We start from the raw sequence: 27,917 nt of genomic DNA, 5'->3' as shown, positions 1-27,917 counted from the left end.
ATATTCCAAACAACTAAGGAACATTATGTGCAATTTGAATGCTTGGACTAAATTACAATGACGTATTCTACTTATCACCACCATCTCATTTATTATATTTTTATGTTGTTATTTATAGACTACAGTAATGCTGTCTCCCTATTAGCATCTCTATATTTATTCTAACCTCTCTTTATTTTATTATCAGTAGATTTTCTTTTGACGTCATCTATCTTGTATTATTCACTAACATCTCTTTACTTGTGTGTCTACCCCTCTAGCCAAAAAACAGGACCTGGGAACAGCAGCTGACTATGATCTCAGACCACGTTCAGGCAGAGTGTTTGGAGATCCATTATACACTCTGGGGCCAGTCCAAGTTGTGCACTCTACATTGATTTCATATTTTTTTAAATACACAAGTGTGCATTTGTTTCTGTATTAAAAACTATTTCTAAAAAGTTAGATTGTAGACAAAGAAAAAATAAGCCAAATGCCATTATAAAAGCAGCAAATGGTGAATGCAAGTGATACAACACCAAGTACTACCTGTCTACATCAATATGCAAGATGTCAAATTATTTAAAGTCATAAATAAATCATTCACAATAAGTAAAATAAACTATTTAAAACAAAACGCATACATAATTAGGTATTAATTCAGTATTTTATTATTTATTCGTTGTTACTGTTGTTATTATGTAGCTATTTAACAAAATACATATATTAAAAACTTTTGCTGAATGTTGGTGTTGTTGACCAGCGGAGGGAGCGCTGATTCAAAAGCTAACCCGGAAGTGAGGCGGAGAGTGTGGCTCTTGTCTCAACAGACGATCTTCGGTCGTGATGTTTCTCTCGGACTTTTTCAGCTAGCTAACGTTAGCTAACGTTACTTCAACACAAGAACCTCAACCCTCGACAGGCCGACGGAACAACATGTTAAACACATTACGTGTGGCGAAGTAGGAGTGAATATATTTCTGTGTATAAGCCTGTGTTTTATTGTTACCACCGGGGTAGTCTTGGAAACACCCAGTGGCAGTTGGGGTTGTACTGGTCGTTTTTTGCTAAGCTAACCGTAAGCTAAGAGTGAAGCGGCGTGTCATGGCAGCACGCGCACACGTGTGAAACTAACGTTGCTTTAATTACTGATAACAAACCACTGGCAACATCTGTAAATATAAAGTAACGTTACGTAGTATGTCTTGCTTTAGTTATACACACATAGCTAGCTCACATAGCTGTGATTTCAATGATGGAGTATCTTTTTTAATATCACTCACAACAACTTTGCACACCTGCTGTGACTGTTAAGTACGAGTTTGTTAAAGAAATGCCATTAAATTGGCAGAAGCCAAGGTGTTAAACATTATTAGTGTAGTTTAGCTCAGTAGCTATTGTTCAAAGGGGGGGCTTGTAAAGTGAAAGTTATGTAATTAGTCAAAGTTATTATTATTAAAAATATTACTTTTGAGCATCACAGGCTAATTGAGACACACAGCACTTCCTAATACTATTGAAATATAACTCAAAATGAGTTTACCGAAGTAATTTCAATATATCTTTCGATTTTGTGTGACTTTCTTTCCCTACAAGGGATTACTGCTTGGTCTTCTAATGAATGCCTGTTATTAGAGGGCTAGATTCTCTCAGACTGACTCCGCTTCTCTTCTTGCACTCTTTCAGGGGTCAAAGTTGTTGGTTTATTGCCTCCTGTGGATCAACTGAGGAAGATATGAGAACTCCGAGGAGGCCACTTTCTCCCCTACGACCCGACACCTCGTTGTGAGCCAAGTCTTGGGCGTCCCGAAGCTTCCATTTCATCCCCAGAGTTGTTCAGAAGAGGAAGGGTTAAACTGCATCAGCGATGTCCTCGAGACTCCTTGACTCGTCCTCGGGTCTTATGACAGACTCTTGAGGTTGACTGTTAGTTAGAGAAGGAATCACTTTGCCTCAGGAGAAAAAACCCTTACGTGCCTGCCGGTCTGAGCCTCAAGGTCTAGGCCCAAGTAGTTGTACTGCTGTCACTGCATCTGTGGCGGCAGTTATGTTTACTGTCGGTCGGGACTTATCAAGAACTTGTACAGTGACCAATAGCCAATTTTCAACTCTATTCCACTGGAGCTGACAAAGTCATTCCTACAGAAGAAGCAGAGGGGAGCTACTAGGAGGACCAGGAGGGAGGAGGGAGGAGGGGGGGGTCTTTTAGGGAAGAGAACCTTCCTCCACGTCAGGCTTTGGTGTTTTCGCGACTGTTACTCCTATCCTGTCTATTAATCTCCACCTCAAGACCTCTGCCCCTAAACGTAGCCCTTTAGAAACAACCACAGCTTCATTGAGCGGTGCCATGCCCACCAACCAGTCCTCCCCCTGGGATGGGGCGAAGCTCCGGCCTTGTTCCAACGCAGATAGTCCCACTACTACAACCTCTGTCAGTGCGCGTGCCGAGACAGTTGTGGCCACTAAAGTGCCTTTTAGTCCGACTTCTCTAGAGCTGTCCAGGAGAAAGGATCAAGCCAAACCTCCTCTGTCCTCAGATGTTGCCTCGTCTGCTTCCCCCTTGAGGCAGACAACAGTGGCCCCATCTGTTTTTTCTGTGGAGGAGAATGGGTACAGAAATAAAACCAACGCCCAGAGCCAATTCACCTCAGTGCCAGATGGGTCTCCAAACCTGCCACAACCACTTAATGGGATTCAAAACCCACCACACCGGGTACTGAAGCAGGCTGCTAGCGGCCTCACAGAACCCAGTGCCCCTTCTTCCATCCCCAAGGAGGAACGTCAGATTGGGATTAATGTCCAGCCGACGGGTAGCATGCAGAAAGGTGCGTCGCTCCAAACCTCGCAGCCCGGAAGCGGCAGACGTCGGGCGGCCACAGCTGACGTGCAGCTGGGACGGCAGATTCTTCCTTCAGTTTGTTTTCAAGACCTGTTCATCAAAGGGCAGCCCGCTCTGCAAAAAGCTAACACGTTGATGGTGAGTGTTGGATATGTTTTTGTCACAATTACTACAGTGACAAATGATGGTTTCATGTAGAGCTAGACGGATAAACCGGCCAGCCCACCCTATGTTTCGGTATTATCGGTGTATATGACGGCCTGTAATAGATTGCAGCACAGAAATGCCAAACTTTGTCAGAGGCAAGTGTCACCACAACATAGTTTGTCCACCAGAGAACACTGACACTGGTTAGTATGAACCTTGGCCACAATTGTTTACAAATCACAAATACCAGGCCTTTTACGGAGTTCCAGAATCCTTTACATTTAACTTGCTCTAAGTCCACTTACCACCGCCTCCTCCACATGTGACCTTTCCTCGTTTTGTCTCCTCAGCCTGAAGCAGGAGACTCTTCCTGCTTGCCATCGGTGCGTCCTCTGTGCCTTACTTTGTGTGACCACCAGGGGGCGCCACAGAGGACGGACGCCTCCAGCGCCGAGATAAGAAGCACAACAAGAGAAACGGCAGCTACAAGGAGGAGCCAATCAGCCAAAGCACCAAAATGCAGCCCGGCACAAAACAGTTGCACAACAATGACTGCTTCAAACAATCATTTGGTGGTGAGAGAGGGTCCGCCGGCAGCAACTACAAACGGCAAACCCATAACCATAGCACCACTAGACCTGAACAAGAAGGGCCCAGAAAGTCAGTGTCCACCAGGAAGCACCGTGTCCACATGCAGAAGAGTCAGTCTTCCAGAAGCCAGTCCATGTCCAGACGGCCGCCCTCCAACTGTGCTCAGTGCCAATGTCAGTGCCACACCGCCGGATGCCACCGCAGGTAATCAGAACGATCGTTTGACTGTGACACATACGGTGGTGAACCCAGGACAAGAGAACGGATGGTCTGGTTATTGAATATGCAGATTCAAGGACCTCAAACGTACGTCTTCCAGAAATACAGTACAGGGAGTTCTAGTAATACTGCCATTATGATCAGGGTCAAAGCTGTGTTGTGTTTATTGTGAATATCGTAGCATTAACTAACAACAATATATAATGGCAGTTTTGCTTTCGTTTGTGTTTTTGTCACAGCAGAAAAGATCTAACAGAAAGCCAACATGTAAGTTGATTTTCAGTCCTGAGGCACATGTGCTTCTGCAGAGCTTTAATTGTTTGAGCTTTGTTTCAGAAAGCATGGCCACGATGTGTGTGAAGAGTGGCCTTTTGTCTCTTTAAAAGGCCCCGAGAACACATCTTCTTACTTGGCTTACTACTATGATCAAACCGCTCCCACACAGTCCCGATGAAGCTTGAGTTTGAGCCCTAAGGTGAAACCGTGAATGGTCCGTTAAGACACCGTGTGGATGTGTTTCCTCAGTAGCTGCGGCCTCCAGTCCTGCAGGACCCTCTTTGGGCTCCGTGACCACTCAGATCTCGGCCTTCCACCTCACCAGGCAGGACCAGCAGGCCTCCGGGTCCGCTTCGCCTCCATTCCCTTCCTCGCCCTCGCCGACAGAGGACTGTCTGGTTGGGGAGACTCAGCTGTCTGGGTGAGTAACCGCTAATTGCTTCAATAAATAGATCTCGTTCTTTCTAATTCTCGCTCTGAATATTTCACCTTGTGTTGTTTTTTTTTATTCCAGCCACGATTGTGTTATGCAGGTGGATGGAGTTGAGGAGGAGCTGCCCGATGAGCTGGAAAATGCATGTAGTGATGACGGTAAGTTAAAGTACACACACACACACACACACACACACTCTGAGTACTTAAGCTGCCTTTAGTAAACATCTGATCTTTGTTCCTCTGTTGTCTTCAGATGATTCAGACTGTTCATCCATCGATGGCACCTCATCCACAGCGTCCATCGCTCCCCTTTCTGGGTAAGATGCACTTTGTCGATCATGTACATTTCTCACAGAGCGGATGAATAATCTTTTTCTACAAACGCGTGAATCCTCACTCGCTCTGAGAAGTCTTCCCGCCGACACGCTTAGTCACGTCTTCTCCTCTCGTGCAACAAGTGAAGCTGTCGGCAGCCGTTCAGATCTCCTACTTTCTATATGAATTTATGAATTACATCTACGAGTGTCTTTCAAGCCTCTCTGCCTTTTTCACTATGGCTGTAAAAAGAACTGGTGGGCAGATCAAATGAAATGCAACACAAGTTTATTTTCTTTCTTTATACTCCTTATGGTGTGCACTTCAAAAAACCAAACTTGAGTCCGTGTCCTCTTCCTTGGAGCGCCCAACATCCAAACCCAGTGTCTCATTGATCTGCTAACACGGAATAAATAAAGTCATCAGAAGCTGTGAACTCTTTATCGCTCTCTCTCTCTCTCTCTCTCTCTCTCTCTCTCTCCCCCTCATTCTCTCTCATGGCAATTGTTAGAGGAGGCCGAAAGCAGCAGAGCGTGGTGGAAAGGTCTGCTGCATTGTGCGTCACGTTGTTCTCCTCTATGATCGCCTCAACAATAGAACTCCCGGACCAAAGACTCGGAGCTGATTCTCTGTTAAAACAGCCTGGATAGGGGCCGCTATTGTCCCCCCCCCCCCCCCCCCAACCCAACCAGCTGATTTGTTTGTGTTCATTTACATACACCCCACCACCTCCCCACCCTTTCCTGAAAGCTATAGCTCCTTCGTGTCTAGTATAGTGTTAAGTTAGCCGTAGTCCAGCTGCAATGCCAATGCGTGCCTGTCAGGTCTGCAGCAGGTTAACATCAGCCCGTTCCTCCATCCAGCTGTTCATCCATCCTTCCTTCCTATATGACCGTCATGTGAGTGGCTCTCTTTAGTATTTCAGGTGTAAATTCTCATTATTTTCTGTTAATCAGATGTGAACAGTAGCATTATTTTGAAATGTTGGACTTAATTTGCAACTGCTTTTTTGAGTAAAAAACACGTTCCTGCTCTCATCTTGTTATTTAGTTGATCTTTGTCTCTCCGCTGGCTAAATGGTTTATTAAGATTTGTGGGAACATAAATGTTAGGCATAGCAGAAAGTCTCCTTCTAGAAGGCCTCCTTTACGCGTGTTGACTCCGTGTCAAAATGTACGTGTGCTCTCCGCTGACCCCACATTCACACAAGCATCGTGTTACTGGCGCAAAGTGCAAAACGGCCGGCGCTCGACTCGCGTTACAAACTAGACCGCCGTCTGGAAGGCCGACTTCCTTCAGTTAGAAATCCAGCCAACGTAACTCGAGCTGCATTGCTTTTTAAATTGGTCGCGAGCAATTTGCTCGTTTTAATGGTGACGAGGTAATCAGAGCTGTGGCGCTGACGGGGCAGATACAGTCATCGTAGATTTAGTTTAAATGCAAAATATAGAAAGTAATGCGTTTGTGCTTCGTGACCTACAACAGTTGTAAGACGTCGCTTTCTGACACATTTCTCAGACGATGTGGTTTGATGTATTTCTTTAAATGGAAGCTCTTCAATGAGAATGTTACGGCTAAAAATGCTTTAAAATGTTTTGTCGTTTTTCAAACACAGTCTGACCATCACATGCGACTCTCTCCCTTTTGATATAAGCATCGTACCGTTATGACGTATGGCTCATGTATGTGGACGTCCACGTTAAATTTGTTTGCTTCCTCTCAGTGTCGAGGAGCCGATGTCATTGGGGGCCGAAGATGATCGAGAGGAGAGACCGGCTTTGGTTCCCAGCTTGTTCGCCTTCGTCGCTCCGACGCTCTACTTCAGCACCGCCGATGAGAAAGGTCTGTTGTCTGAGCCGGACTGCAGCTTTAACAGTAGGCGGGGGGGGGGGGGGGAGCTCTCAGTGACCGGAGGTCATGATAGAAGATGGGAAGCCCAAGCACAGAAAAAAACAGAGAGAAAGTCTTTTAACAATCCCAAAATGACGTGAAAATACACCAGTTACCAAACCTTTTATTCAGCTAGAACCTTCAACAATCATCACACTGAGTTCATGAGAGCTTTCTCTGTTGTCAAATTTCAGTGAATGTGTTTGAGTTGGCAAAAGGCAGTAGGTTAAGAGTGTTGTGTCATATCATATTTCAAATATGATTGTTATTGTATTAAATTATTTAACTGAGCAGTAAACATCTTTATACCAACATATCTATCATTTTCGGTAGATGCGGTAAACTATTTCCATATTTGCAATTTGGATGTTTGTTCCTAAAAAAAAACGTGTTTCTGAGATAAATCAAACTTTTGTGTTGTGTGCGCTCCACAGTGGAACTGCTGCCAGCGGAACAAAGACGACTGTTGAAATGGAAGATAAGCTCCGTCACCCCAAATATCGTCAAGCACACCATCGGCAGGTCGCACTTCAAAGTCACCAAGAGTAAGTCGTTAACACGTGGTTAACACATGATGTCTGCTAAACGTCCAGCGGTAAACACAGTCTCTGTGGGTTGAATCATTTAAGCTAATTGTTTTTCAGAGGTGTGGGTGTTTGAACGTCTTATAATTCAGATTAGGAGATAAGGACTTTTTGGGGCTGATCATTGATTGTTGGAAGCAGTATCACAGGATCTATTCCCGTCACTTACTCGAGCCTGACGCCCTCAGCGTGGATTATAGGCCGTCCGCAAGGGACCTCGAGGCTTCTCTGATACCGGCTGTGTCTCGATGTCTACCTGGAGATCACCAGGTGTACGTTTCCTCTTCACTTGAGGCTTCCATGTCAAAGCTCGTCTGATGGTGTCTGACACTGTTGTGTGTGTCACTGGTCCGTCTCATCCTCTGCTGGTAGTCGTCCCGCTCTCGTCCACAGATCGTTGCTGCTGCTGTGGATATAAAGAGGTCTATTTGAAGCCTTCTATTTATCCCGTAGCATTATTTACTTATTTAACTATTCTGAAATAACGGCGCAACAGTCTCGCCTTGAACACGCTGTGTAAAAGGGGATTTAGAGACACAAGTCACTACTCTGTAGAAGTCCATTTTAGCAGCGTTTACAGAAACTGTCTTGCTTGTTTGCATCTGATCGTCCTTTATAGAGACCACCGATCAAACCATCCAGCACGGATATCAGCTGATAACGTCGGGTGGCTGATCGATCGGAGCTGTTGACCATGTGTATTATGAATTTTGTTGTGTGTATACATTTGCACGTTGTTGTACATATTTTGTGTCTTGCACAGTGACTGATTTTCATGCGTGATGCCTCTTAGAACAGATGTGGTTGTATATTTGTTCAAAACATTTACAAATGATTGTAGCGTTTGTTCTGGGTGATTTAAGATCCGTGTTTCGCTCTGTTGTTCATGTAGAAAGCCACGACTGGTTGGGCTGCTGGGGACACCACATGAAGTCTCCGTGCTTCAAGGCACTCGGAGAGCACCAGAAGGTGAGAGACCGTAGAGACGAAGAATACATCAACCAGCTTTTTTTAGGTTTCTTGACAAGAATTGCACTTATCTCGGCTGTATTTTTTTCCTTCTGTCCTAGTTGAACCACTTCCCGGGAACCTTTCAGATCGGCAGAAAGGACCGGCTGTGGAGGAACCTGTCCAAGATGCAGGTTCGCTTCGGCAAACAGGAGTTCAGCTTCTTCCCCCGCACCTTCGTCCTTCCTCAGGACATGAAGCTGCTACGCAAGGCCTGGGAGGACGGCGGCTCCAGGCAGAAGTGGATCATCAAACCCGTACGTTCTGCTTGTAGATAATCATTGTGTCACTTTCCTCGTGACTGTGCCAAAGCTGTGGAGGCAAAGCAGTCTCTAAACAAAGGGGCAAACACATTGACATCGTGTATTCAATCACATCCTGGACAGGAAGTCAGATTTTTGCAATATTTCATTTTTTGGTTTCAGTTGCTGGATAGTTGTTAGTTCTGTCTAATGATGATTGGCTTTAATTGCTGTAAAAGGTGAAACAAGTTAGTTGTTTGGTAAATAATGAATGTTCCAAATGAGTCAACCAGATCATGAATGCTGAAGACGTTATGTTGAAGTTTGAGGAAGTTCTGTTTTGGTTAACAGCCTGCTTCAGCCAGAGGAATCGGTATCCAGGTCATCCACAGATGGAGCCAGATGCCCCGCAAGAGACCACTACTGGTCCAGAAGTAAGTAGACCAGAATAGACCGCAGATGGTTTAAAACTTGGTAGTGCAAGTGACCATTTTCCAGAAGCTAGATCAAACTTCTTCATTTGTTTTCAGGTACCTTCACAAGCCCTACCTCATCAGCGGCAACAAGTTTGACCTGCGGATCTACGTCTACGTGTCCTGCTACGACCCGCTCCGGATCTACATCTTCTCGGACGGACTGGTTCGATTCGCCAGCTGCAAGTCAGTTTTTCCTCCCATCCACCACAGTGACGAGGCCAAACACTGTAGAGTAGTTCATGTATAATGGAACATAATGCGTTGTAATTACAGGAAAAAGTAACGGAATCTAGTAATGTGTGTGTATACAAATCAATATGGCTGATCGGTGACGCTTTGAGTAAGATGTCTGCGTATGATTTGATTTAACTCCACGTTTGTGTTTCTCTTCTTCAGGTATTCGTCTTCCATGAAGACTCTGGGGAACAAGTTCATGCATCTGACCAACTACAGCGTCAACAAGAAGAACTCTGAGTACCAGGCGAACAGCGACGACAAGGCCTGTCAGGGACACAAATGGTTTGTATGTTTTGAAAAAGTGAAACTCGACACGTCTTTGTTAGTCTTATGTGTGCACGTGTTCATAAACTCCAACCAGCATGTGTGTGTGTGTGTGTTTCCAGGGCTTTGAAGGCCTTGTGGCAGTATCTTGGTTCTAAGGGAGTCAACACCACTCTGATCTGGGAGAAGATTAAAGACATTGTGATCAAAACCATCATTGGGTAAGTCTGCCCGTTCGCTACACTCACTCACAAAACTCAGGGGAATCTTTTTTTTAATTCTGGGTGTAGAGGAGGAGAGTCTCAGGAAAGTCTGTGACACGCTGGAGCTGAAGTGGTGAATGACTCGAGACTCAGTTAGCGAAGGGATTTTAAAAACTAAATAAAATGATTGTAAAATTTTGTGCTGCGTGTCTGTTGTCAGGTCAGAACCGTACGTCAACAGTCTGCTGAAGATGCACGTTCGGACACCTTACAGCTGCCACGAGCTGTTCGGCTTTGACATCATGCTGGATGAGAAGCTCAAACCCTGGATCCTGGAGGTTAACATATCACCAAGGTATCACACACACACATACACACACGCACTCATGCACACATGCACACACACTGGTTTTTAAATGACATTTTGGAATTGTTTCTTGTCCAGCCTCCATTCCAACACAGCGCTGGATGTTGCAGTTAAAGGTCAGATGATCAGAGACCTCCTGAACCTGGCAGGCTTCCGTATTCCCCAAAAAGAAGACGTGGTCGCCTCCTGCAGTAGCGCCTCCAGCTCCACCAGCAGGTAGGGAGGCGGTACTACACCTCACAGGCTACACAAGGGTCCTGTGACTCTACGGGACATTTCTTCATTCTGGTCACAATTTAGAAACAACTTTCTGTATTATTCAACTCAAACTGCGGCCTCCAGTTGAATCAACACTGTGTGTGTGTGTGTGTGTGTGTGTGTGTAGTCTGTGTGTGGGAACCAGGGAGAGGACCAAGTCAAATCTGTCTTGTGATGAGAAGGTCAAACGTGCCTTTTACCTCGCCCAACACTACGCCGACCAGGTAAATGAACATAAACACATTGACTCAGAGTAAAGTAATTTGCATTTAATGTGATGTTAAAAGTCTCTCTCCTTGTGTCTCTGTCAGGACTTCCTCTCTACGGTGTTGGACGTCTTGACTCCAGAGGACGTCCGCGTGCTGGCAGAGAGCGAAGACGAGCTGACTCGTCTCGGACAGTTTGAGCGCATTTTCCCGTCGCCGGCGTCGTCCCGCTACCTCCGCTTCTTCGAGTGTCCGAGATACTTCAACGTCCTGCTGGACCAGTGGGAGCAGAAGTACTGGAGCAACAGGACCAAAGGTGCGTGTGTTCCATAAGTTATCTGCGTCTTAACTATAATATGACGTTGATTTATTAAGGATTTGCTTTTTCTTTAGCCCCCAGTGATTGTTTGTATTTACTTTAAGGCTGCACATAAGGAAGCACATCTAACATTGTTGGTGTGGGTTAATTATTAATTATTAATATGTAATGTTTAGAGTTTTAGACCCTTTTAAAACTTGCCGCTTCACTCAAAAACGTTCGGGTCTCGCTGCTCCCCGTCCGAGCAGAGATTTAGGTTTGATCTCCGTCCTAGCTGAAGGAGACAGAGGAGCTCCTCCTCCTCCTCCTCCTCCTCACAGTATGGACACGAGAAGGAAGTAAACACAAAGAGGACAGAGAAGTCACTGAAACAGCTGGCAGATTTAATCCAGATGTTGTGGATTCTGTGTCTCCGTGCAGGTATCAGTCTGCTGACGTCTCTCTGTGAGAAAGGAGTCCATCTGGGCACCAGTGACCCTCTTCACATGGTGAGCAACCGTGGAGAGTTTATTTATTTATTTATCTGAATAAATAATGAATGTGAATTATATTTATTTTCTGTTTCTGTGTTTTTGTGTCTCCCTAGTGGTCCAAGTGTAGCTACATCTCAAGTTTTGAGTCCCACAAACAAAACCTCATTGGCCCCTCCAGATCAAGGTACGCACGCACGCACGCACGCACGCACGCACACACACACACACACGCACACACGCACACACACACACATCATAAATATAAAAGTCAGGTGTCCAGATGTCACCGATACTGCTTTCTTATCTCTAACAGATGCAGAGAACTAAATATTGAACATAAGGCTATTAAAAGTCTCTTTCAGTTTCGGATTAAATGTTAAAACGGCCTTAAACACGATGTCAGAGTAAGTAACACTCACAGATTATCTCTCCTGCTCCTCAGGGTGGTGGTCACCCATCAGCACCGCTCCCACCACGATGACTACGACGACGGCTCAGACACGGAGGCGGCTTCCGTCTCCAGCCCGACTGCTTCTCCGAGTCCTGGATCCAGCGTCGCCAGCAGTGCCTGTGCGAGCCCCCAGCCCGGCCTCACCCAGAGCCTGCTGCCCCATCACTTCGCTTCCCTCTGAGACTCCGGTTTGCCAACACCGTGTTCAGTTCCCCACAACAGACACAAAGCTCAGGGTCTAGGACTTTATGGAGGCCTTTCATCTCCAGTAGCTCCCAGAGCCTGGATGAGAAATGTGCTCAGACCTGTAAGCTTCAAGCTCGGTCTGAACAAACACTGTAGAAAGGAGTGGATTTTTGGTCTTGAAAGGAAGTACCAACACTAACTACTAAAGGGTCTTTTGTGCAGAAAATGGAGGAACTGTTTGCTCTTTTTAGTGCTCAAATCAAAACGTCAGTTCATGGCGGTTTACCCTTTTCTGGTCTCGAGGTAAACCTCTATTACTGCAATGCAAGGCACTTAAAAAGAACATACCAGTGTTCATTTTCATCCTATTTACTAAACATCTATAATATGCCAACTTAAGTTCAAATGTATTCTGAGCAGCCAGACATTCGTTCATTGGTTTCTGTGCGGTATTAAAATAAATCGTCCTGCAGTAACTTGAAACATGCTGGAGATCCACAGCCCATCACAGCCAGCTTCTGCTTCATTTCTCAAGTTTAGCTTCATGACGTGACCTTAACCAGGCAGGGATTGTGCAGCGTATACAACAACAGGGAGCGGACACGACAGGTGTCTTGAGCATTACCTTTTTAGCTCATTAGCATTATATTAGCATGTGAACACGCTCGTTAAATGTAGCGCAACTTTGTCGCATTGCAGCGTCGGCCAATCGAGACAGAATGAAATAACTTTGTGTCAAAGGATTATAATCCACTGAGCCGTGTTTGGCTTCAGATAGGTATTAAAGCTCATGGATGGTACTTTTGTTTCTTCACCGGCTCCTTTTTAATACTCGCCAGCGAGGTTGTCGGCGTGGTTGTCGGTGAAACCCTCGGATCCCGTCAGCGCTCGCGGGTCCTCGGTACCGAACTTAAACTGTGAATGAGACTCACTGGGCTTCCTCACACTCTCCGTTACAGAGCAACGTTCGCTTGCTACCTTACAGAGTAACTAATGACACTATACGACTGTGATTTCTCACAGTGTCTTAAATCTTAACACTGCTGTTGGTTCGGTCTTAAGAAGACTGTTGAGCAACAAGTTGAGCAACAATCCCATTCCTCATACCTTTTGTTTGTGTGGAAGTAGAGAAGTGTTGAATTACAATATGTGAGAGATACTTAAAGACTGACCTCGGATCACTCGGTCTGACATGCACGTCATTAGACAAAGCAAGCTTAGAGCAGTTTAACCCACTGAAGTAATCTCATTACAACTTATTTAACCTTTAAAAAAGGCTTTTGTTTTCTGTGTGACGAGTGATTTTTACACAAGTTATAGAATGATATTGAATACTTCTTGTCAGCTGCCAAATCCAAGTGTATCCTGTGTTCGTTCATTAACACAAACGTAACGTGTTTCTACAAACGTACCTCCTAAACACACGAGCGCTGAGAGTGGGACGAGGGTTCTGTGTTTGCTGTTTGAGGAAGAACCCTGATATGATTTCTCACTGTGTCCTCGGGACTGAAGTATCTCCTGTGAGGACGCTTTTAGAAAAAGAAAACTACTTGAAGTTGCAAATGTTGTTGTTGTAATAACCTGACAGGCAGAAGTGGTCGTATATGAGAAAGGTGACGCTGTCACGTGGAAACATCTACTTCCTCCTCCTCCTCCAATCAAAGTCCTACTGACGCCATGTTTTATATTTGAGAAGTTCTTCCTGCTGTCAGACGTTACAGAAGAGTGTGGAAGCTAACTTGTTTACAGATGAGTTTTATAATTTTTATTAACACTTCATTATTATACATGGAACAGAAGGAGAAATAAGTATATATATATATATATATAGATGTATATCTATACAGACAGAGAACAGGATGTGACGTGGAAGCACAAAGGCAAAGAGTCAAAGATGCTCTTCATGGAGCTACTCCAGGCACAGAACAGAAGCATCGACTGGGACTATTCATGATTTCATTGTACCTCTTGTAACACTTAATTAATCCTCTAGACGATGACATTTTAGAAAATTGAGACAGAAAAAGATCCCAGAGCCCGGGGTGACGTCTCCAAACTGCTTTTGTCACGTTAACGGTCAAGTTTAAAAACAGAAATGTACGATGATATAAAAACTAGAAGCTCGAGGAATAAAACTTAACGAGTTTATTAAACTCTGATCGGGGTGAAATCATTCGTACTGGAGTCCTGCTGAAGCCTTCTTACAGCCACACGTATTCTAGTGAGACTAATGCTAAACTCTACTCAGTTCAATAACAACACTGGGTTTGAAGTTGTTATAAGTAAGATGATCATATTTTTTACTAACTTGGCAGTTGTAAACATGTACTCTTTAAAGGGATGACTATTTCAAAATAAAAGTAATTTGTGGTACAATCTCATGATTGGGTCTTTTTCTTGCTGATATAAAACGTTTATATATTTTTGGAATTATTCTAAACACGGGTGTTCCTTTTTTTTTACAGATATATAAAATAACTAGTTTGTCAGAGTTGTTTATTTTTTGGTATCAGGAACTTAATATTTAATATTTATTAGCTATGATTACATTTTCCTCTTTTCCTCCAGAGCGTGTTCAGCCTCTGAGCCTCTCAACTAACACCACGCTCAACAATACAAGACTAATAGTATCGTGTTACTACTTGAATTAGTTGATTTGTAATATTGTATAATTCAAAGCAAATGTACATGATACCTCACAGTGACCTGCAGATAGAACCGTGTATTCAACTATTGTACAAGTTGAAATATCTGATCTTCCATAAAGCAGCCGGCCAACGATCGTACATGCAGAGAACTAGTGAAGACGGGAACCAGGCTCAGTGTCAGGACTATTCAAACAGTAAACTATTAATATAAAGTTATTATTTTTACTTTACTGCAGAATGAATGCGGTTTATTGGCTGAGTTCAACCAGCCAGTTTCACCTCCAAGTACAAGTGAAATGCAAACACTTGGCTGTGCTCAGCGTGGGATTTTTATGTCCGTACGACTTAGATTTGACGTAGTAATTACTTGTCATTGGTGATGACACGTTAGATCAGTTTTTTAGTGATTTTAAGGCTGCATATAAACTCATCACAACTGTGTGAGAAGGAGTGGACAGTCTAGTACGGCTGCTCGGTACGTCTATAAATAGCTTGACAGTGAAACTTGAACATCTCCCACACGAAGCCTTAAAGCTGCACTGGTCTAGTTATTTTTTCTTCTTTTTGTTCAAAGAAAATCAAATAACTGAAATATGAAAGTTGTCCCTTTGTTTGTACAAACCCACAGCTCGGCTCTACGGAGCGTTCTAGTTCTCCAGCCTGTAACTTTCACGTGTACTTGACCTGCAACAACCCCAGACGACGGACGAGGTCAGCAGCTGGCTGGTGAACACAAAGGCACGTTTAGCAGCCAAAGAGCCAGACGTGTTGCTCCCTCAGGAGTTTCTCACACAGTATTTACTAAATATTGTGCTTCCCTATGATGTCCAGAAACACAACTCCAAATACATGCTAATGTTCGCTAACACGTGTAACAGCTCCAGTTTCATGATTTGTCAGTGTTGGTGTTTACAGCCGGTTGTGCAGCATCAGAACCAGTTGAGGGAGACTCCCTCATAATTCGATTAACTATGCTAATTAGTCCCCATATGAGCAAACGCAGAAAGAAGCAGGAGCTGCTGTGCTAGTAGTCTAAAGTAGACTCGTAGTACTGTTGTGTTACACCTGCACTTTAAAGCCAACATGGCTGCAGATCAGAAAGGAGTTGCTGTAACCTTGATAATTGAGAGAATGCAGGCGTCGTGGGTTTGTGTTGTATTGGGGAAAAACCACGTCACGTGCACAATTAAGAGTGAAACAAGCTGAGGGGCCAGACCTGCATGTTAGTCCTAATCATGTCCCTGTTCACTCATTAATATAACATACAAAAGGGGTTTTGCATGTTTTAGCACATAAGCTCCTGCATAAATAGCATGATAACAGATTGCACATACTTTCCATTATCGACCATCTATCAAAACAAATCATCAGTTTAGATTTAAATGATTGAACTTTAGTGGAGATCCGGCTCTGTTCTTCTACAACTGAAGTGACAGCGATGACGTTTCTGGTCTTTGTTTGGTTTCCATGCTGCCACCTGAAGTTCTCACCGATGGATGATGTGTGTCACCATACTAGGGTATGTGTCTGTCTTTAGCTGCCTCAACTCTCCCTGTACACGTTTCCCCTCCCTCCCTCTCTCTCTCCCTCTCTCTCTCTCTCTTTGTGAATGCCACAGGCCTCTCACCCCTCAGTCCGGATTTAGACCTCAGTCTTTCCCAGACATTCACACCCTGCTGGCTGACGCTGGCCGGTGGTTCACAGATTCTGCTCTCTCCCCCTTTTTCGTCCAATACCTCCTTCTTTCTTTCTTTCCTCCCTTGCTTCCGACCCCGTCTCAGCCCTTCTTCACTGTGCCGGGACTTCTTTATCAGACATGGTAGGAGTGCCCGACGGACGTCCGAGTTGGACAGCGGGTCGGGCGCTGTAGTCCAGGGTTTCACCAGTCGGTCTGGTTCCAGAGAGGCTTCCTCTCTGCTTCTCTTCCCCCAAACCATGGAGCCTCTTGCGGAGGTAAGACGCTCTGCTTACTCACCCCCACCCCCCTGGTTGGTGTGTGTGTTTGGAACAGGGCTTTGGAACTGAGAAGCAGCAAATAAAAAAACACTATGGCGCTTCTTTTACATTGCACGTTTTACTTGTATTTGTCTTCATTTACCGTCTACAGTAAATCATAGTCACAATATTGTCTGTTGGCCTAAACACAGTCTGTGTGAACGCACTGATTCAATTTCTGTAGCTTATCAGCTGTGAGATGTCAACAGAGCCTCTGAAAGCTTGATTTGTATTTCATTAATCTTTCAATCATTCTGTTGAATTATTAACAAGACCTAATATACTGTATGGCTGTACCGTGTCTGGTCGATATGCTAAATTGAGGCCAAATTGTTACCGGGTTAGTAAACAGTAGTGTGTATTATGTGACTTTTATTTTCTGTAGAGGTCCAAGTCATGTTTGTTCTTAAGTCTACTGAAGTCTTATGACATGGTTACACTATGTTTGAGGACTGCTTTAAATGAATACAATATATTCATGCTTTTTTAAAACAATTTGTTCTGGATTACTCATCTATAGTGTTACTGTGTAATTTAAAATTACCAACGCTGACTTTACATTTATTACCACTTGACAGCTTTACTGCTCCAACAGCTGTCTGCTCCGGACGCATCCACCTCACTCACTCACTCACTCACTCACTCATGGTGGCAACAGAGCTGCTGCCACTTCCTCCAGCTTTTTTGGGGGAGTTTGTGGAGCACCAGTTCAAATCATTCCGCTGCAGACTCTTCAGGATGTCAAAGGTTTTTGTCTTCAGGTTATCTGTAATGATGAGACTTTCGAAAAGGGAGGTGCCCTAGGAATGTTGTGGCATCCTTCCCCTTAGCTGTATCACAAGACCATCCAAGACAGTCCAACTATATAGATCTAATAACTGCAGGACCCATCTGTGTTTACCTCTGTTGAGGACAGACCACCCAGACGGCCAAAGTCTTTCAAAAATAACCTGCTTGGTTAGGAATTCCTTTGACGTTTAAATATCTGAGAACAGCTTCCTGAGTCACCTGGGTGTTTCCCAATGTTGGAACTGCTTCAATTCCATGTTCTATAGATTTGCCATAGTTGTCATTACCAAGTGTTTTCCTCATTGGCAGCCTGTCTTCATTGAAAGACTGTGGAGTCAGTTGTGGCAGCCGCAACCTCAACGCTGACGTCCCGCCAGCAGATTCTTGGTCTCCCGCCATGACATGCACCAGCCGACCTATAGAAACTTCTCACAGCTGCTTCTACAACGACCGCGTCTGTACTAACTGCTTCTCTCTAATGGGACATGTCAGAGGGGGGACATGGCGACATGAGTTACAAACAAGCCCTCGGGGGGGGAACATCACGCCTACGCCTGTCCTGGATGAGGGTCATTGCAGAGCTGTGTGTTGAGTTTAATTCAGTGTTCAAAGCGTAAACCGTTGATCTGCTTCCTTTGCCAGGTCCCGTTATTTGAGATGGACCAGGATGAGGAAGTGGAACAACATGTTCTGTCAATGAAGAGCAGAGGTAAAGAGGAGAATGTTTTGTAACCTTGTAAACTTCTATTCCTGTGCTTATTAAACTACCTCTACAGTCACAGCCACTGTGTTTCCTGGCAGCAGTGACGATGTGCAAACAAACTCCAACCAGACTGACTTAATAACGAAAAACCACATTCTGACGCCCAGATCAAAGCCCAACATTTATCGTGATTATTGCAAAAAAAAAGGGTTGTCGATATTTGGATTTGACATATCTGTTTATACATTTTATAAGAAGTGGGCATAGTCACGGTGACGTCACTTATTGGTTTGTTGACTGACGTTTTGAAGCTTTGAGTTCAGCCTTTTTTGCCGTCGCCATCTTGGATTTTGGCCATCGCCGTCTTGGCTTTTTACAACCAGAAGTGAGACGAGAGGGAGGAGCTAAGTATAACTGAACGGTGAATAAAACACGGACAACTCCCAGATCGGTCAATGCCGTGGTAGAGACCTGTCAATCACAGTAAGCCCCGCCCCTAAAGCATCCCCTGCTTTATGGTCTGTTTGACTCTAAATGGACCATCATTTACTAAATGAACATCATGCTGTATTGAAGAAGACTTGAAACTAGAGATTGAGACCATAAACTCATGTTTACAATGTTTACTGAGGTAATAAATCAAGAGAGAAGTAGAGTCATTTTCTCATAGACTTCTATACAACCAGAGGAGTCGCCCCCTGGTGGACACTAGAGCGAATGCAGGTTTTATGATCTTCCACATTCGCTTCACTTTTCAGACCCGGAGGGTTTCCGCCCTGGGCACCAGCGGTGTAAATCCTATGTTTTCAGTTGTTTAGTTGTAGGTGGCTGTTCGTATTCAACACATGCTTTTGCGCCCTCTGCAGGCACAGACTCTGACACGTTCATATACATGAACTTCATGAAGAGTCACTGCTGCTATGATGCCATGCCTACCAGCTCCAAACTGGTCATTTTTGACACAACACTGCAGGTATGGAATATGGAATACTTTTTTTTTAACAGCAAAAGACCCACAACTGCATGAGTGTTCTGGGTTGTAATTATCAATAAACGTGTGTGTGTGTGTTCACGTCAGGTGAAGAAGGCTTTCTTTGCTCTGGTGGCTAACGGGGTGAGGGCCGCTCCGCTGTGGGACAACAAGCTGAAGTGCTTTGTGGGTGAGCCCTCATACGTCTCTGTCTATCTTGCATACACATACACTCTAATACAGAGGTGTACAGTACACAAATGATCTAAGTTTACCGAATCATCAGTGTCCCCGCCCATTATTGAGCTCCCCTTAAAGGGGGATAAAAATGCTTATATATTGTATAATAATGTTCAAAACTTACTGAGAAAACAGGGAAAGACGCATTAAAATCATGACCTGCTAAAACAGTTTCAACATCTTGAGCAACCTGGGTTTTATTTTCAATATTTTGCGTCCAATTTAACCCACCGATCTAAACCTTTTTGAAATTATAATATAATAATGATACCTAGTTTTATTCTTTCTTGCCTTGCAGAGCTACATCCTGTTTCAACTCCACGATTATAAAAGAGGGATGCGTCTGTGTTATCACGCACGTGTTTTTACGAATAATGCTTTTATAAAGTGTTTATGTGTATTTAATTATTATTAGCCGGTCTAAATAAACCAGAAAAGTCTGCCTGATTAAATACAGAAGACAATGAACTCACATTTACAATGTGGCCAAGCAGTGCCACCTTTAGGTTCTTTCATGAACTGGAAAAGTGTTGCGGTTCCTTTCGTGCCACCATTTAATAGGTGTGTGACCTACATCAGGCTGAAGCCCGGTATTCTGAGGGTTCAGGTTTCCTCGGTGCAGATAGGTGGTTTCAAATGATGCCGTGTGCCAACATTAAGAGGGGAAGCAGGTCAACAACGAGACATTTGTGTTACATTACAAACACCGCTACTGAACACGTAAACCAGGTCAGCGAGTGTTCATTTCCTGCTCGGAATAGAAACGGCGACAGCCTCAAACATGCGTGTCGAGTGCATCTTCATCAAAAGATTCAAAAGATTAAAGCCAGACTTTCTGCCTAAAGTCCTGCTAACACCCCAGTGAGGTTACAATGCTTCTTAAGCAGAGAAAACACAGCTGTTGGATGAATAAAGAATCTAAAATGTGTTTGAGCAAAGTATTAATTCTCGAGATAATTGACGAAGATCCTTGTCAGGTAACGGCCATTGTTGTCATTACTAATGCTTTTGTGTTTCTTGTGTCAAAACTGTTTAATTTGTGTGGTTGCATATCAACCTGCAGGCCTTTTATTGTGTTTTATTTTGCTCCCTCTTCCAGTGCATCCTATCTTAAAGGTTCCCAAAAAATGGGTGAAAGTATGGAAACGATTTGTCACTTCAATATGTTTCTGTCCCACAGGTGGTAATGGATTGTTTATTTAAAGATAAACGCTGTCAGTACAACACCCATAATGCCCACATTAGAAATGAGTCATGGAGTCATGTGATAAGGAAGAAACTTTGTGAGGTATAATTGACTTTTGTTGCTATTGACACACTGATGAATCCATGTTTCCAATGTGTGTGTGTGTGTGTGTGTGTGTGTGCAGGTATGCTGACCATCACTGACTTCATCAACATTCTCCATCGTTACTACAAGTCTCCTCTGGTGAGCTGTGTGACCTTTGGATTAAACACTTGCAGCAAATAAACAAATCAGGCCACAGTGGTGTCAAATCTTCCAGTTATACAACAAAAAATAAACAGGAAGCTATAAATACAAATCACACATCCATACTTCATTAATGTCATTCAGATGCTGAGATGATGTTTGTTTTTGTCTGCAGGTTCAGATCTATGAGCTGGAAGAACACAAGATAGAGACATGGAGAGGTCTGTACAACACGACCATGTTCTTATATAGTTCATTTATTTATGTTAATAATAACTGTTTCTCTGTCTCTGCAGAGATCTATCTACAGTACTCCAACAGACTGATCAGCATCACTCCTGACTGCAGGTGAAACCAGTCTTTGAAATAATTCATTAAAGTCGGAGTCATAGTTACAGTTCATCATTTAAAATGCAATATACATCATAAAATGTCAGCTTAGAACATACATTCTCCTTGGTATCTGAGTGTGATATATATATATATATTTAATGTTCCTTTGTTCCTCACCCTTATTAATTAGTTAATAAATATATTATATCAATAACATATACTGTGTATAAGAAGTAGCCATCATGAAGTCATCTATTGGTTTATGGAATACCGTTTTCAAGCCTTGCCATCCTGTTTATTTGGAGCCAGAAGTGACCATATTATATATATACTTATATATATATATATATATATATATATATAGCAAGGAGCGATGCCCGGTGGGGCCAGCGGCTAACTGTGATATTAATTGGGTTGCTAATTTTCAATGCATGAAACAAAATGTGGACTTAATGGAAAGAATGGACACCCGACCCCTTAGTGTGTTTTAGTACAAACGAACGCTGGACAACGCCGTGGTAGAGACCTGTCAATCACTGTGTAGCCCCGCCCTAAAGCATCCCCTGCTTTATGGTCTGTTTGGTAATAAATCAAGAGAGAAGTAGAGTCATCTTCTCATAGACTTCTATACAACCAGAGGAGTCGTCTTTTTAGCTTAACCAGGCATCTTCCCTGCTGTCTGACAGTCATTCTTATTCATTCCATGGTACAGTCCTCACGCGTAGTTATTCTAACCTAAATCATGAGTGTTATTGTCTCCTCAGTCTGTTTGACGCCATCTACTCCTTGTTGAAGAATAAGATACACCGACTGCCGGTCATCGACCCGGCGTCAGGAAATGTCCTCCACATCCTCACTCACAAACGCATCCTCAAGTTCCTCCACATCTTTGTAAGATTTTTTCCTTTTTGCAATAAACATCCACATAATATTGATTACAATTCCTCATGCTTGCTGTACAACAAGCATGTATTTCTTTGTCATTAAAAACACAGGATTCTGAACATTTCCTACAAATAAGAAAAATCCCGATAAAATAATTCAATTTCACAATAAAATGTGTTTTCTTTTATTCTGAAAAGCATAGTATATATAAAACTGAAAGTGCAGTTCCTGGTCTGTAGGATTTCTATTAAATTATTTTGAAACGATTGGTTTATTTGTACTGTAGTGGTTCTCTTTCCTCCCCTCCAGCGATCAAAGATTCCTAAACCCAGGTTTCTCCAGAAGCGGATCAATGAAGTGGCGATCGGTACCTTCAAACAGATTGCGACTGTCCAGGAATCGGCGTCTGTCTTCGACGCTCTGACCATTTTTGTAGAGAGAAGAGTGTCCGCTCTGCCCGTCGTCAACGAGCAAGGTAGTCTAACATCCCTCTAGACATTTGTGTGTTTCATCAGCAGCCAATAGAACTTGTGATTTCCACCCAGTGTTGATTTAGTTTTCTGCATAGTGTTTTTCTGTTGTGTGCCGTCTATGGTCCCTACATCTCCCCGTGTCTCCTCTGTAGATAAAGTCGTGGCGCTGTACTCCAGGTTTGATGTCATTGTAAGTTAGTTTCACTCTTCTATCTCTTGTCATGCTCAGTCAAATAGTTGTATTGTTCTTTTTGTCAAGTTGACATTTCACTGTCAACTTTGGAAATAAAATACAACAATTCGATAGTGATTACAACTCAGAAAAAGACTGTATTGTAAAAAAAATAGATAAATAGCTTGCGAATGAATTAGTGCAATCTAGATATAGTTCCCCAATTTCACAAAAGCATAGATTAATTCCCTCAAACGAGGAAGAATCGCCATGAAAGAACACGATGGAAGTGTTGTCACTGCACAGTATTCGTTTAACGCTCGTTTTTCTTCTCTATCAATCAGAACTTAGCCGCCCAGAAAAACTACAACAACCTGAACATGACGATGCGGGAAGCCATTTCCTCCAGAGCCTGCTGTATGGAGGGGGTCCTCAAGTGTTACCCTCACGAAACACTGGAGACCATCATCGACCGCATCGCCAAGGCCGAGGTAACGCACATGTGTCAACAATCGGACTGACGAATCTTTATTCAATCTAGTAGGAATTACGTGCACATATTGATATACACATATATACAGTATAAATAAAATCAACAGGGATTTGGACAGCAATTATAATTTACTAACGCACAAAACATACAATTCATTTGCTCTCCTCAAAGCCACCAGACTCCATTCCGACAACAGTCGTTTTACGACGTTGGTCATCGAAAAACACTTCATTCAAACGTAAGAAACTAAATAAATGTCATCAACACTGTCTTGGTTAGTTATGGAAGCCCATTCCCCCCAGCAAAAAAAAATAAAAAATCCACCCCTAAAAAAATAAAATATCCACCCAAAAAATAAATAATATATATATATATATATATTTTTTTTTTTTGTAGCCGGAAAAAAGTAAAAAAAAACAAAAAAAAAGATTATGATGTTTTTTTTTTTTTGCTAGCAAAAGAGATTAGAAGTGCGCATGCGCTTCAGTGACGATCTCCTCACAGGTCCCTTCATCCCCTCGCCAGTCTCCATGAAAACGACATGCAATTCTACATATTAATACTTATAATGATATATAACATCTAACATTTACAAAAGTCACCAGTAATAGTTACCTTGTGTAGAATTGCAAGTCGTATTTTTTCCGGCAAAAAAAGAAAAAAAAAACCATCATAATCTTTTTTTCTTTTTTTTTTTTTAACTTTTTTCCAGAACAAATACGACATGCAAAAAAAAAAAAAAAACATAATCTTTTTTCTTTTTTTTTCTGAGTGGATATATATATAATTTTTTTTGGGTGGATTTCATTTTATTTAATTTTTTTCAGGTGGATTTTTTATTTTATTTTACTGTCGGTAATGGGCTTCCATAGTTAGTCTTTCCACTGTTTCAACACTCACCAACTCTGATTCGGTTTGAAATTGGTTCATCAAGTTGGATGTGAAAAGAAACAACTTTACATGCGCTGCTCAAAGCCACCGGACTCCGTTGACAGAAACATGAATTCTGTCTAGAGAGTTTAAAAGGGAGAATGCATGAAAAACAAAACAAACGCTTCTCGTCTACCGGCAATGGGTAAAGAGTCCATCAACTATTTTTTTTGCGGGATTTCTTGCGTTTAGAAAAAACTGCATTCACGCTAATTGTGTGGGAAAACAGTTACGAGACTGTGTCAGACCATGGTGAGCATTTCACTTTACTGTTTAGAACTGTAACCTTTCCAGTTTCTTGTTTCTCTTTCCTTTCCTTTTCACCGTTACAGTGTGTGGTGCACAATGGTTGATTTTATCTTGATTGGCTGTAGAAGCATTATAATCAAGCGTTATAGATAAATCCTTTTTCTTTCAGGTGCATCGTTTGGTTTTGGTGGACGGTGATGATGTGGTGAGAGGGATTGTCTCTCTATCTGACCTTCTACAGGCCTTGGTTCTCACTCCTGCAGGTATTGATGCTCTGTACTCCTGACTCCAACCCTTTCATTCACCTCTTGCTCTTTCTCTGAATTCCCCCGGTTATCCGTCCATCAGCCTTCAAATCTTCAAAAAGCTTCCTTCTCCTTCTGGCGATCTCTGCTCCTCCTCCTCCTCGTCCTGTGAACGCTCATGTTCCTAGAAACACAAAGTCTACTTCATCTTCAACTATTCATCCTCCTGAAGACAATGAGGGTCTTATCAATAACCTCCTTACATTTATTCTAAAACTCTCATTTGAAGCATCAAACTAAATGCTCTCGGAGTCTGCTCTGATGCATCCTGCCCCTGTCAAATAAACAAAAATCCACTTTTACCTCCACTACCAAACCAACCAAGCAGTTTCCCTATCCTCCACGTTCTACAAAGTCTGACACCCCTCATCGTCTTCATGCTGAAATTCCTCCTCTGAGACCACCATGCCACCAGCAACTCTTAGCCAACACATCGCAGGTAGGAAGCCCGGCCTGAGCTGCTGGTTGGCGGCTTGCATCTTCACATTTCCTTTAAATTGCAAAGTCTTGCTGCTGCCTGTTTGTGGCTCTTCTGTAGATTCTCCAAATGGATCATGTGAGGGGGAATTGGTACCCAAATATTTACTGCGTCTGCATTAAAGGAAACACACCTGTGATCCTTGTTCCCAACTAAAGTTTTCTTTTCAATTCAACGTATATTAACGTGGTAAATTACTTAAAATGAGCTAAATATACTTCAATAACGCAGTGAATCTCAAATCCTTTACCATCAAGGTGACACATGCTGGGATTTCCATTCTTATATTGTACCATTCCCATCCATCTCTGCTTCAAGAATCTGTTGACATATGGGGACAGATGTGTCTGTGCTCATACAATTAAAGTGATAGAATTTAGAATTTATTAAACATTTAAGGCGTTTGTGTTTTGGGGACTATTGCAGTGCCTGTTCAGAACAAGCTCGGCCTCCGGTGTTGCTGTGCTCGTTGGAACGCTTGTAGGTCCAAAGTTGGAAATTTCAACTGGGAAATTTCCGATCTTGAGTTGTCTGGAATGCAGCATAAGAGTTTGCCTGGTTTTCATAGAATTCTAGTTTTCTTTTTTGGAGAACCTTTAAGACTTCTTATCCACGTTAGCTAAAACATATAATAACTGGGCAAAATCCGTCTGCCGATGAAGATCATGTGCTATGATCGAAAGCTGCTACTTAATGGACCCAACATGTTGGGCTGAAGATCTCAAAAAGTAAGCCTGCGTCCTCGTCCTTGTCCTCTGTCAGCATGTCATTACAGTTATGCTGTATTAACATCATACCAGATTTACCCGAACTACAAGCCGCCATCTTGGAGGAACTATTTGTCTTCGTGTGAGATGTGCGGCTTTGACATTTCCCATTTGGTTTTACAAGTCCTCCAGTGGTGGTCACATCTGCTTCTTATCAAAGAACATGTTGTGATCAAAAAGATGTGCCGCCAATATCTGATTCCACGGCTGATCTAACAATGTAAACACTTAAATCGGGTGGTTTGGATGCAGTACGATCCAGTTTCCCTGGTTCCTCTGATATGATGTGAACACGTCTTTGATGTTCAGCGCTGATGAAACGGTCTGTAGCATTAGGCTTTGTGCTTCAGCGCTTGTCCTCTGTCTTCAAACACTGTAGATATTAAATCGATTTATAAATTCACTGTATTTAATTGTTTTAAATGGTATCGGATTGTGTTTCTTAGTTCCGTGGCAACATTTGACTAAACATTTGTTGAAATGAGGTCATAGTTTCTCGTCCCACGAAAGTTAAAATCGGTATAAGAATTCAAACGTAAATGAGACAAACTGTTATTTGATCTTTTCCAGATATTTACGAAGGATGGTGCTGTCAGGACTGAAGAGAACCAGTGGGAGACTGATCACGCTAAACACAACTATGAGTTGGCAAAGAAAAATGCATCTTGAGAGGTTAATGGTTTCAATCCCAGTCCGGAAGACAAATATGGAAAGACAAAGTGGAAAATCAACCTTCTCTATGAGCAGCATTAATGTGCCCTTGAGCAAGGCACCGTATAGCAGAGTGATGCGGCTCAGTGGCAGCCAGTAGAAGACTGTGGTTGTGCTGGGAAGCTACCAGTGACGAAGTATATCACAGGTGTGGCTGGAAAACAGCTTCAAACTGATGATCCAGAGACTTTTTTTATTAACTGACCTTGACAAATGCATTATATTTGATTTTTTTGGGGGATATTGGAGACTCCCCCCAAAAGACGACCCCATAGGTCGTTTGTACAAGCAGCTTATTACGACCCATATTTACATCTGTTGTTACCCAGGAACCTCTAGTAGTCACAGTAGTTATGACGGGAGCAAGGGAGGAAGTCAGGTGACGTAGTATATAGAAAGAGCGTCAAAGTCGGCGCAGAGAGTTCGGGGTGTTTTTTAATGTTCAAGAGTGTTCCGCCAAGTCTCGCCCTGCTGTGCTGTGATTGGATAATACTACTGTGCTGTGATTGACAGGTTATCTGGTGATAGCAATTTGCTTTCCTACGCTGTGACAACTGTGTGGACGGAGTTGATACATTTGACTCATATTCCACCATGTTTTATTAGTTTTGCTTACGAAAAAATTAACCAAACTGCGTTTGTTTCACAATGTCACCCACATTTTTAAAACTATGACGACGCGCTGATCTCCTGCCACCGGTGGTTTAGAAAAAAAAACGCTCCTGTGGGTTCGCATTAGAGGGTAGGAAGTTGGAACAAACAATCTATGAGGTCGTATGGGATGGATGGAAATTAAGTTGTTTATACAACATGAAAAAGAAAAAGTGAAGTTTCATGGTTTGCACGTGACTTTCTGGTCTTTAAATGATTACAAATGATTCACTCATGCATTGAAAGTATTGAATCTTGGAATTCTGATCACATTTTCATAAATGCGCTTATCCTCCGTCATAATTTTCATGTAATTGTTAGTTTGTTACACTTATACTTACCTACGATTTAATTAATGATACCATTACCTTGTTAGTATATTACCTTATTATCATCCCTATTCCCTTATTATGTCTGTTTGCTAATATACAATCCTTCTTATCACACCTTTCGTTGTCTTGTTTTTATTACCTGATTTGACCCTCATGTTGTTGCTCCATTTTAAAGCTGTTACAAAAATTAAACCACAACATTACCACTAATTAGTAACAATATACTAACATGTTGTTCACATGATAATGACACCCCTATTACCTTGTTATTATGATTATGTTCTGCACCATATCAGATCTAAATGACCTTATTGAAAAGCAAAACTATCGTGTCTCTGAAGGGTATATTTATTGCAGTTACGGATACACTTCAAAGCAAAACATCTATCCTTTTTT

The 27,917-nt window shown here is 42.7% G+C and overlaps 2 protein-coding genes across 6 annotated transcripts; both read left to right on the top strand.

Annotated features, from left to right (window-relative positions):
• The first annotated feature begins 826 nt into the window (after positions 1-826).
• Positions 827-14,304, top strand: ttll4 (tubulin tyrosine ligase-like family, member 4). 2 transcript variants are annotated; one of them, XM_079170569.1, is made up of 21 exons: positions 827-941; positions 1,666-2,956; positions 3,316-3,760; positions 4,304-4,472; positions 4,566-4,642; positions 4,740-4,803; positions 6,525-6,643; positions 7,126-7,236; positions 8,168-8,244; positions 8,346-8,540; positions 8,877-8,959; positions 9,056-9,184; positions 9,398-9,520; positions 9,625-9,723; positions 9,926-10,060; positions 10,151-10,288; positions 10,458-10,554; positions 10,642-10,852; positions 11,276-11,343; positions 11,442-11,512; positions 11,771-14,304. In XM_079170569.1, exons 2-21 carry the CDS (start codon positions 2,327-2,329, stop codon positions 11,958-11,960), a joined length of 3,231 nt encoding a protein of 1,076 aa, XP_079026695.1. In that variant the 5' UTR covers positions 827-941; positions 1,666-2,326; the 3' UTR covers positions 11,961-14,304. The 2 variants fall into 2 exon arrangements, with proteins under 2 accessions (XP_079026695.1, XP_079026694.1); XM_079170568.1 differs by having other exon boundaries at positions 4,301-4,472.
• A 1,958-nt stretch (positions 14,305-16,262) lies between these two features.
• prkag3b (protein kinase, AMP-activated, gamma 3b non-catalytic subunit) lies at positions 16,263-27,629 on the top strand. 4 transcript variants are annotated; one of them, XR_013767307.1, is made up of 13 exons: positions 16,263-16,566; positions 18,040-18,106; positions 18,967-19,073; positions 19,179-19,260; positions 20,681-20,739; positions 20,918-21,090; positions 21,840-21,966; positions 22,270-22,435; positions 22,586-22,623; positions 22,950-23,096; positions 24,447-24,482; positions 24,626-25,021; positions 26,398-27,629. XR_013767307.1 is itself a non-coding variant. In XM_079170559.1 (13 exons), exons 1-13 carry the CDS (start codon positions 16,549-16,551, stop codon positions 26,427-26,429), a joined length of 1,035 nt encoding a protein of 344 aa, XP_079026685.1. In that variant the 5' UTR covers positions 16,263-16,548; the 3' UTR covers positions 26,430-27,629. The 4 variants fall into 4 exon arrangements, 2 of the variants coding, with proteins under 2 accessions (XP_079026685.1, XP_079026684.1); XM_079170559.1 differs by lacking the exon at positions 24,626-25,021 and having other exon boundaries at positions 20,918-20,963; positions 21,039-21,090; positions 24,447-24,540; XR_013767308.1 differs by having other exon boundaries at positions 24,447-25,021.
• The last annotated feature ends 288 nt before the right edge of the window (positions 27,630-27,917 follow it).

The sequence above is a fragment of the Pholis gunnellus genome (genome assembly GCF_910591455.1).
Source record: "Pholis gunnellus genome assembly, chromosome: 12".
NCBI classification, from domain to species: Eukaryota; Metazoa; Chordata; class Actinopteri; order Perciformes; family Pholidae; genus Pholis; species Pholis gunnellus.
The sequence above is the reverse complement of the archived record's forward strand: the minus strand, read 5'-3'. Positions and strand labels throughout refer to the sequence as shown.

Excerpts from the sequence above, each read along its gene's own strand:
- ttll4 (XM_079170568.1), top strand. The coding sequence starts at position 2,327 with ATGCCCACCAACCAGTCCTCCCCCTGGGATGGGGCGAAGCTCCGGCCT. Across the intron at positions 4,804-6,524 it reads TCCATCGCTCCCCTTTCTGG|TGTCGAGGAGCCGATGTCAT; the intron begins GTAAGATGCACT and ends GCTTCCTCTCAG. Across the intron at positions 10,289-10,457 it reads GCCTCCAGCTCCACCAGCAG|TCTGTGTGTGGGAACCAGGG; the intron begins GTAGGGAGGCGG and ends GTGTGTGTGTAG.
- prkag3b (XM_079170558.1), top strand. Across the intron at positions 21,091-21,839 it reads AGCATCACTCCTGACTGCAG|TCTGTTTGACGCCATCTACT; the intron begins GTGAAACCAGTC and ends TTGTCTCCTCAG. Across the intron at positions 23,097-24,446 it reads ACCGCATCGCCAAGGCCGAG|GTGCATCGTTTGGTTTTGGT; the intron begins GTAACGCACATG and ends TTTTTCTTTCAG.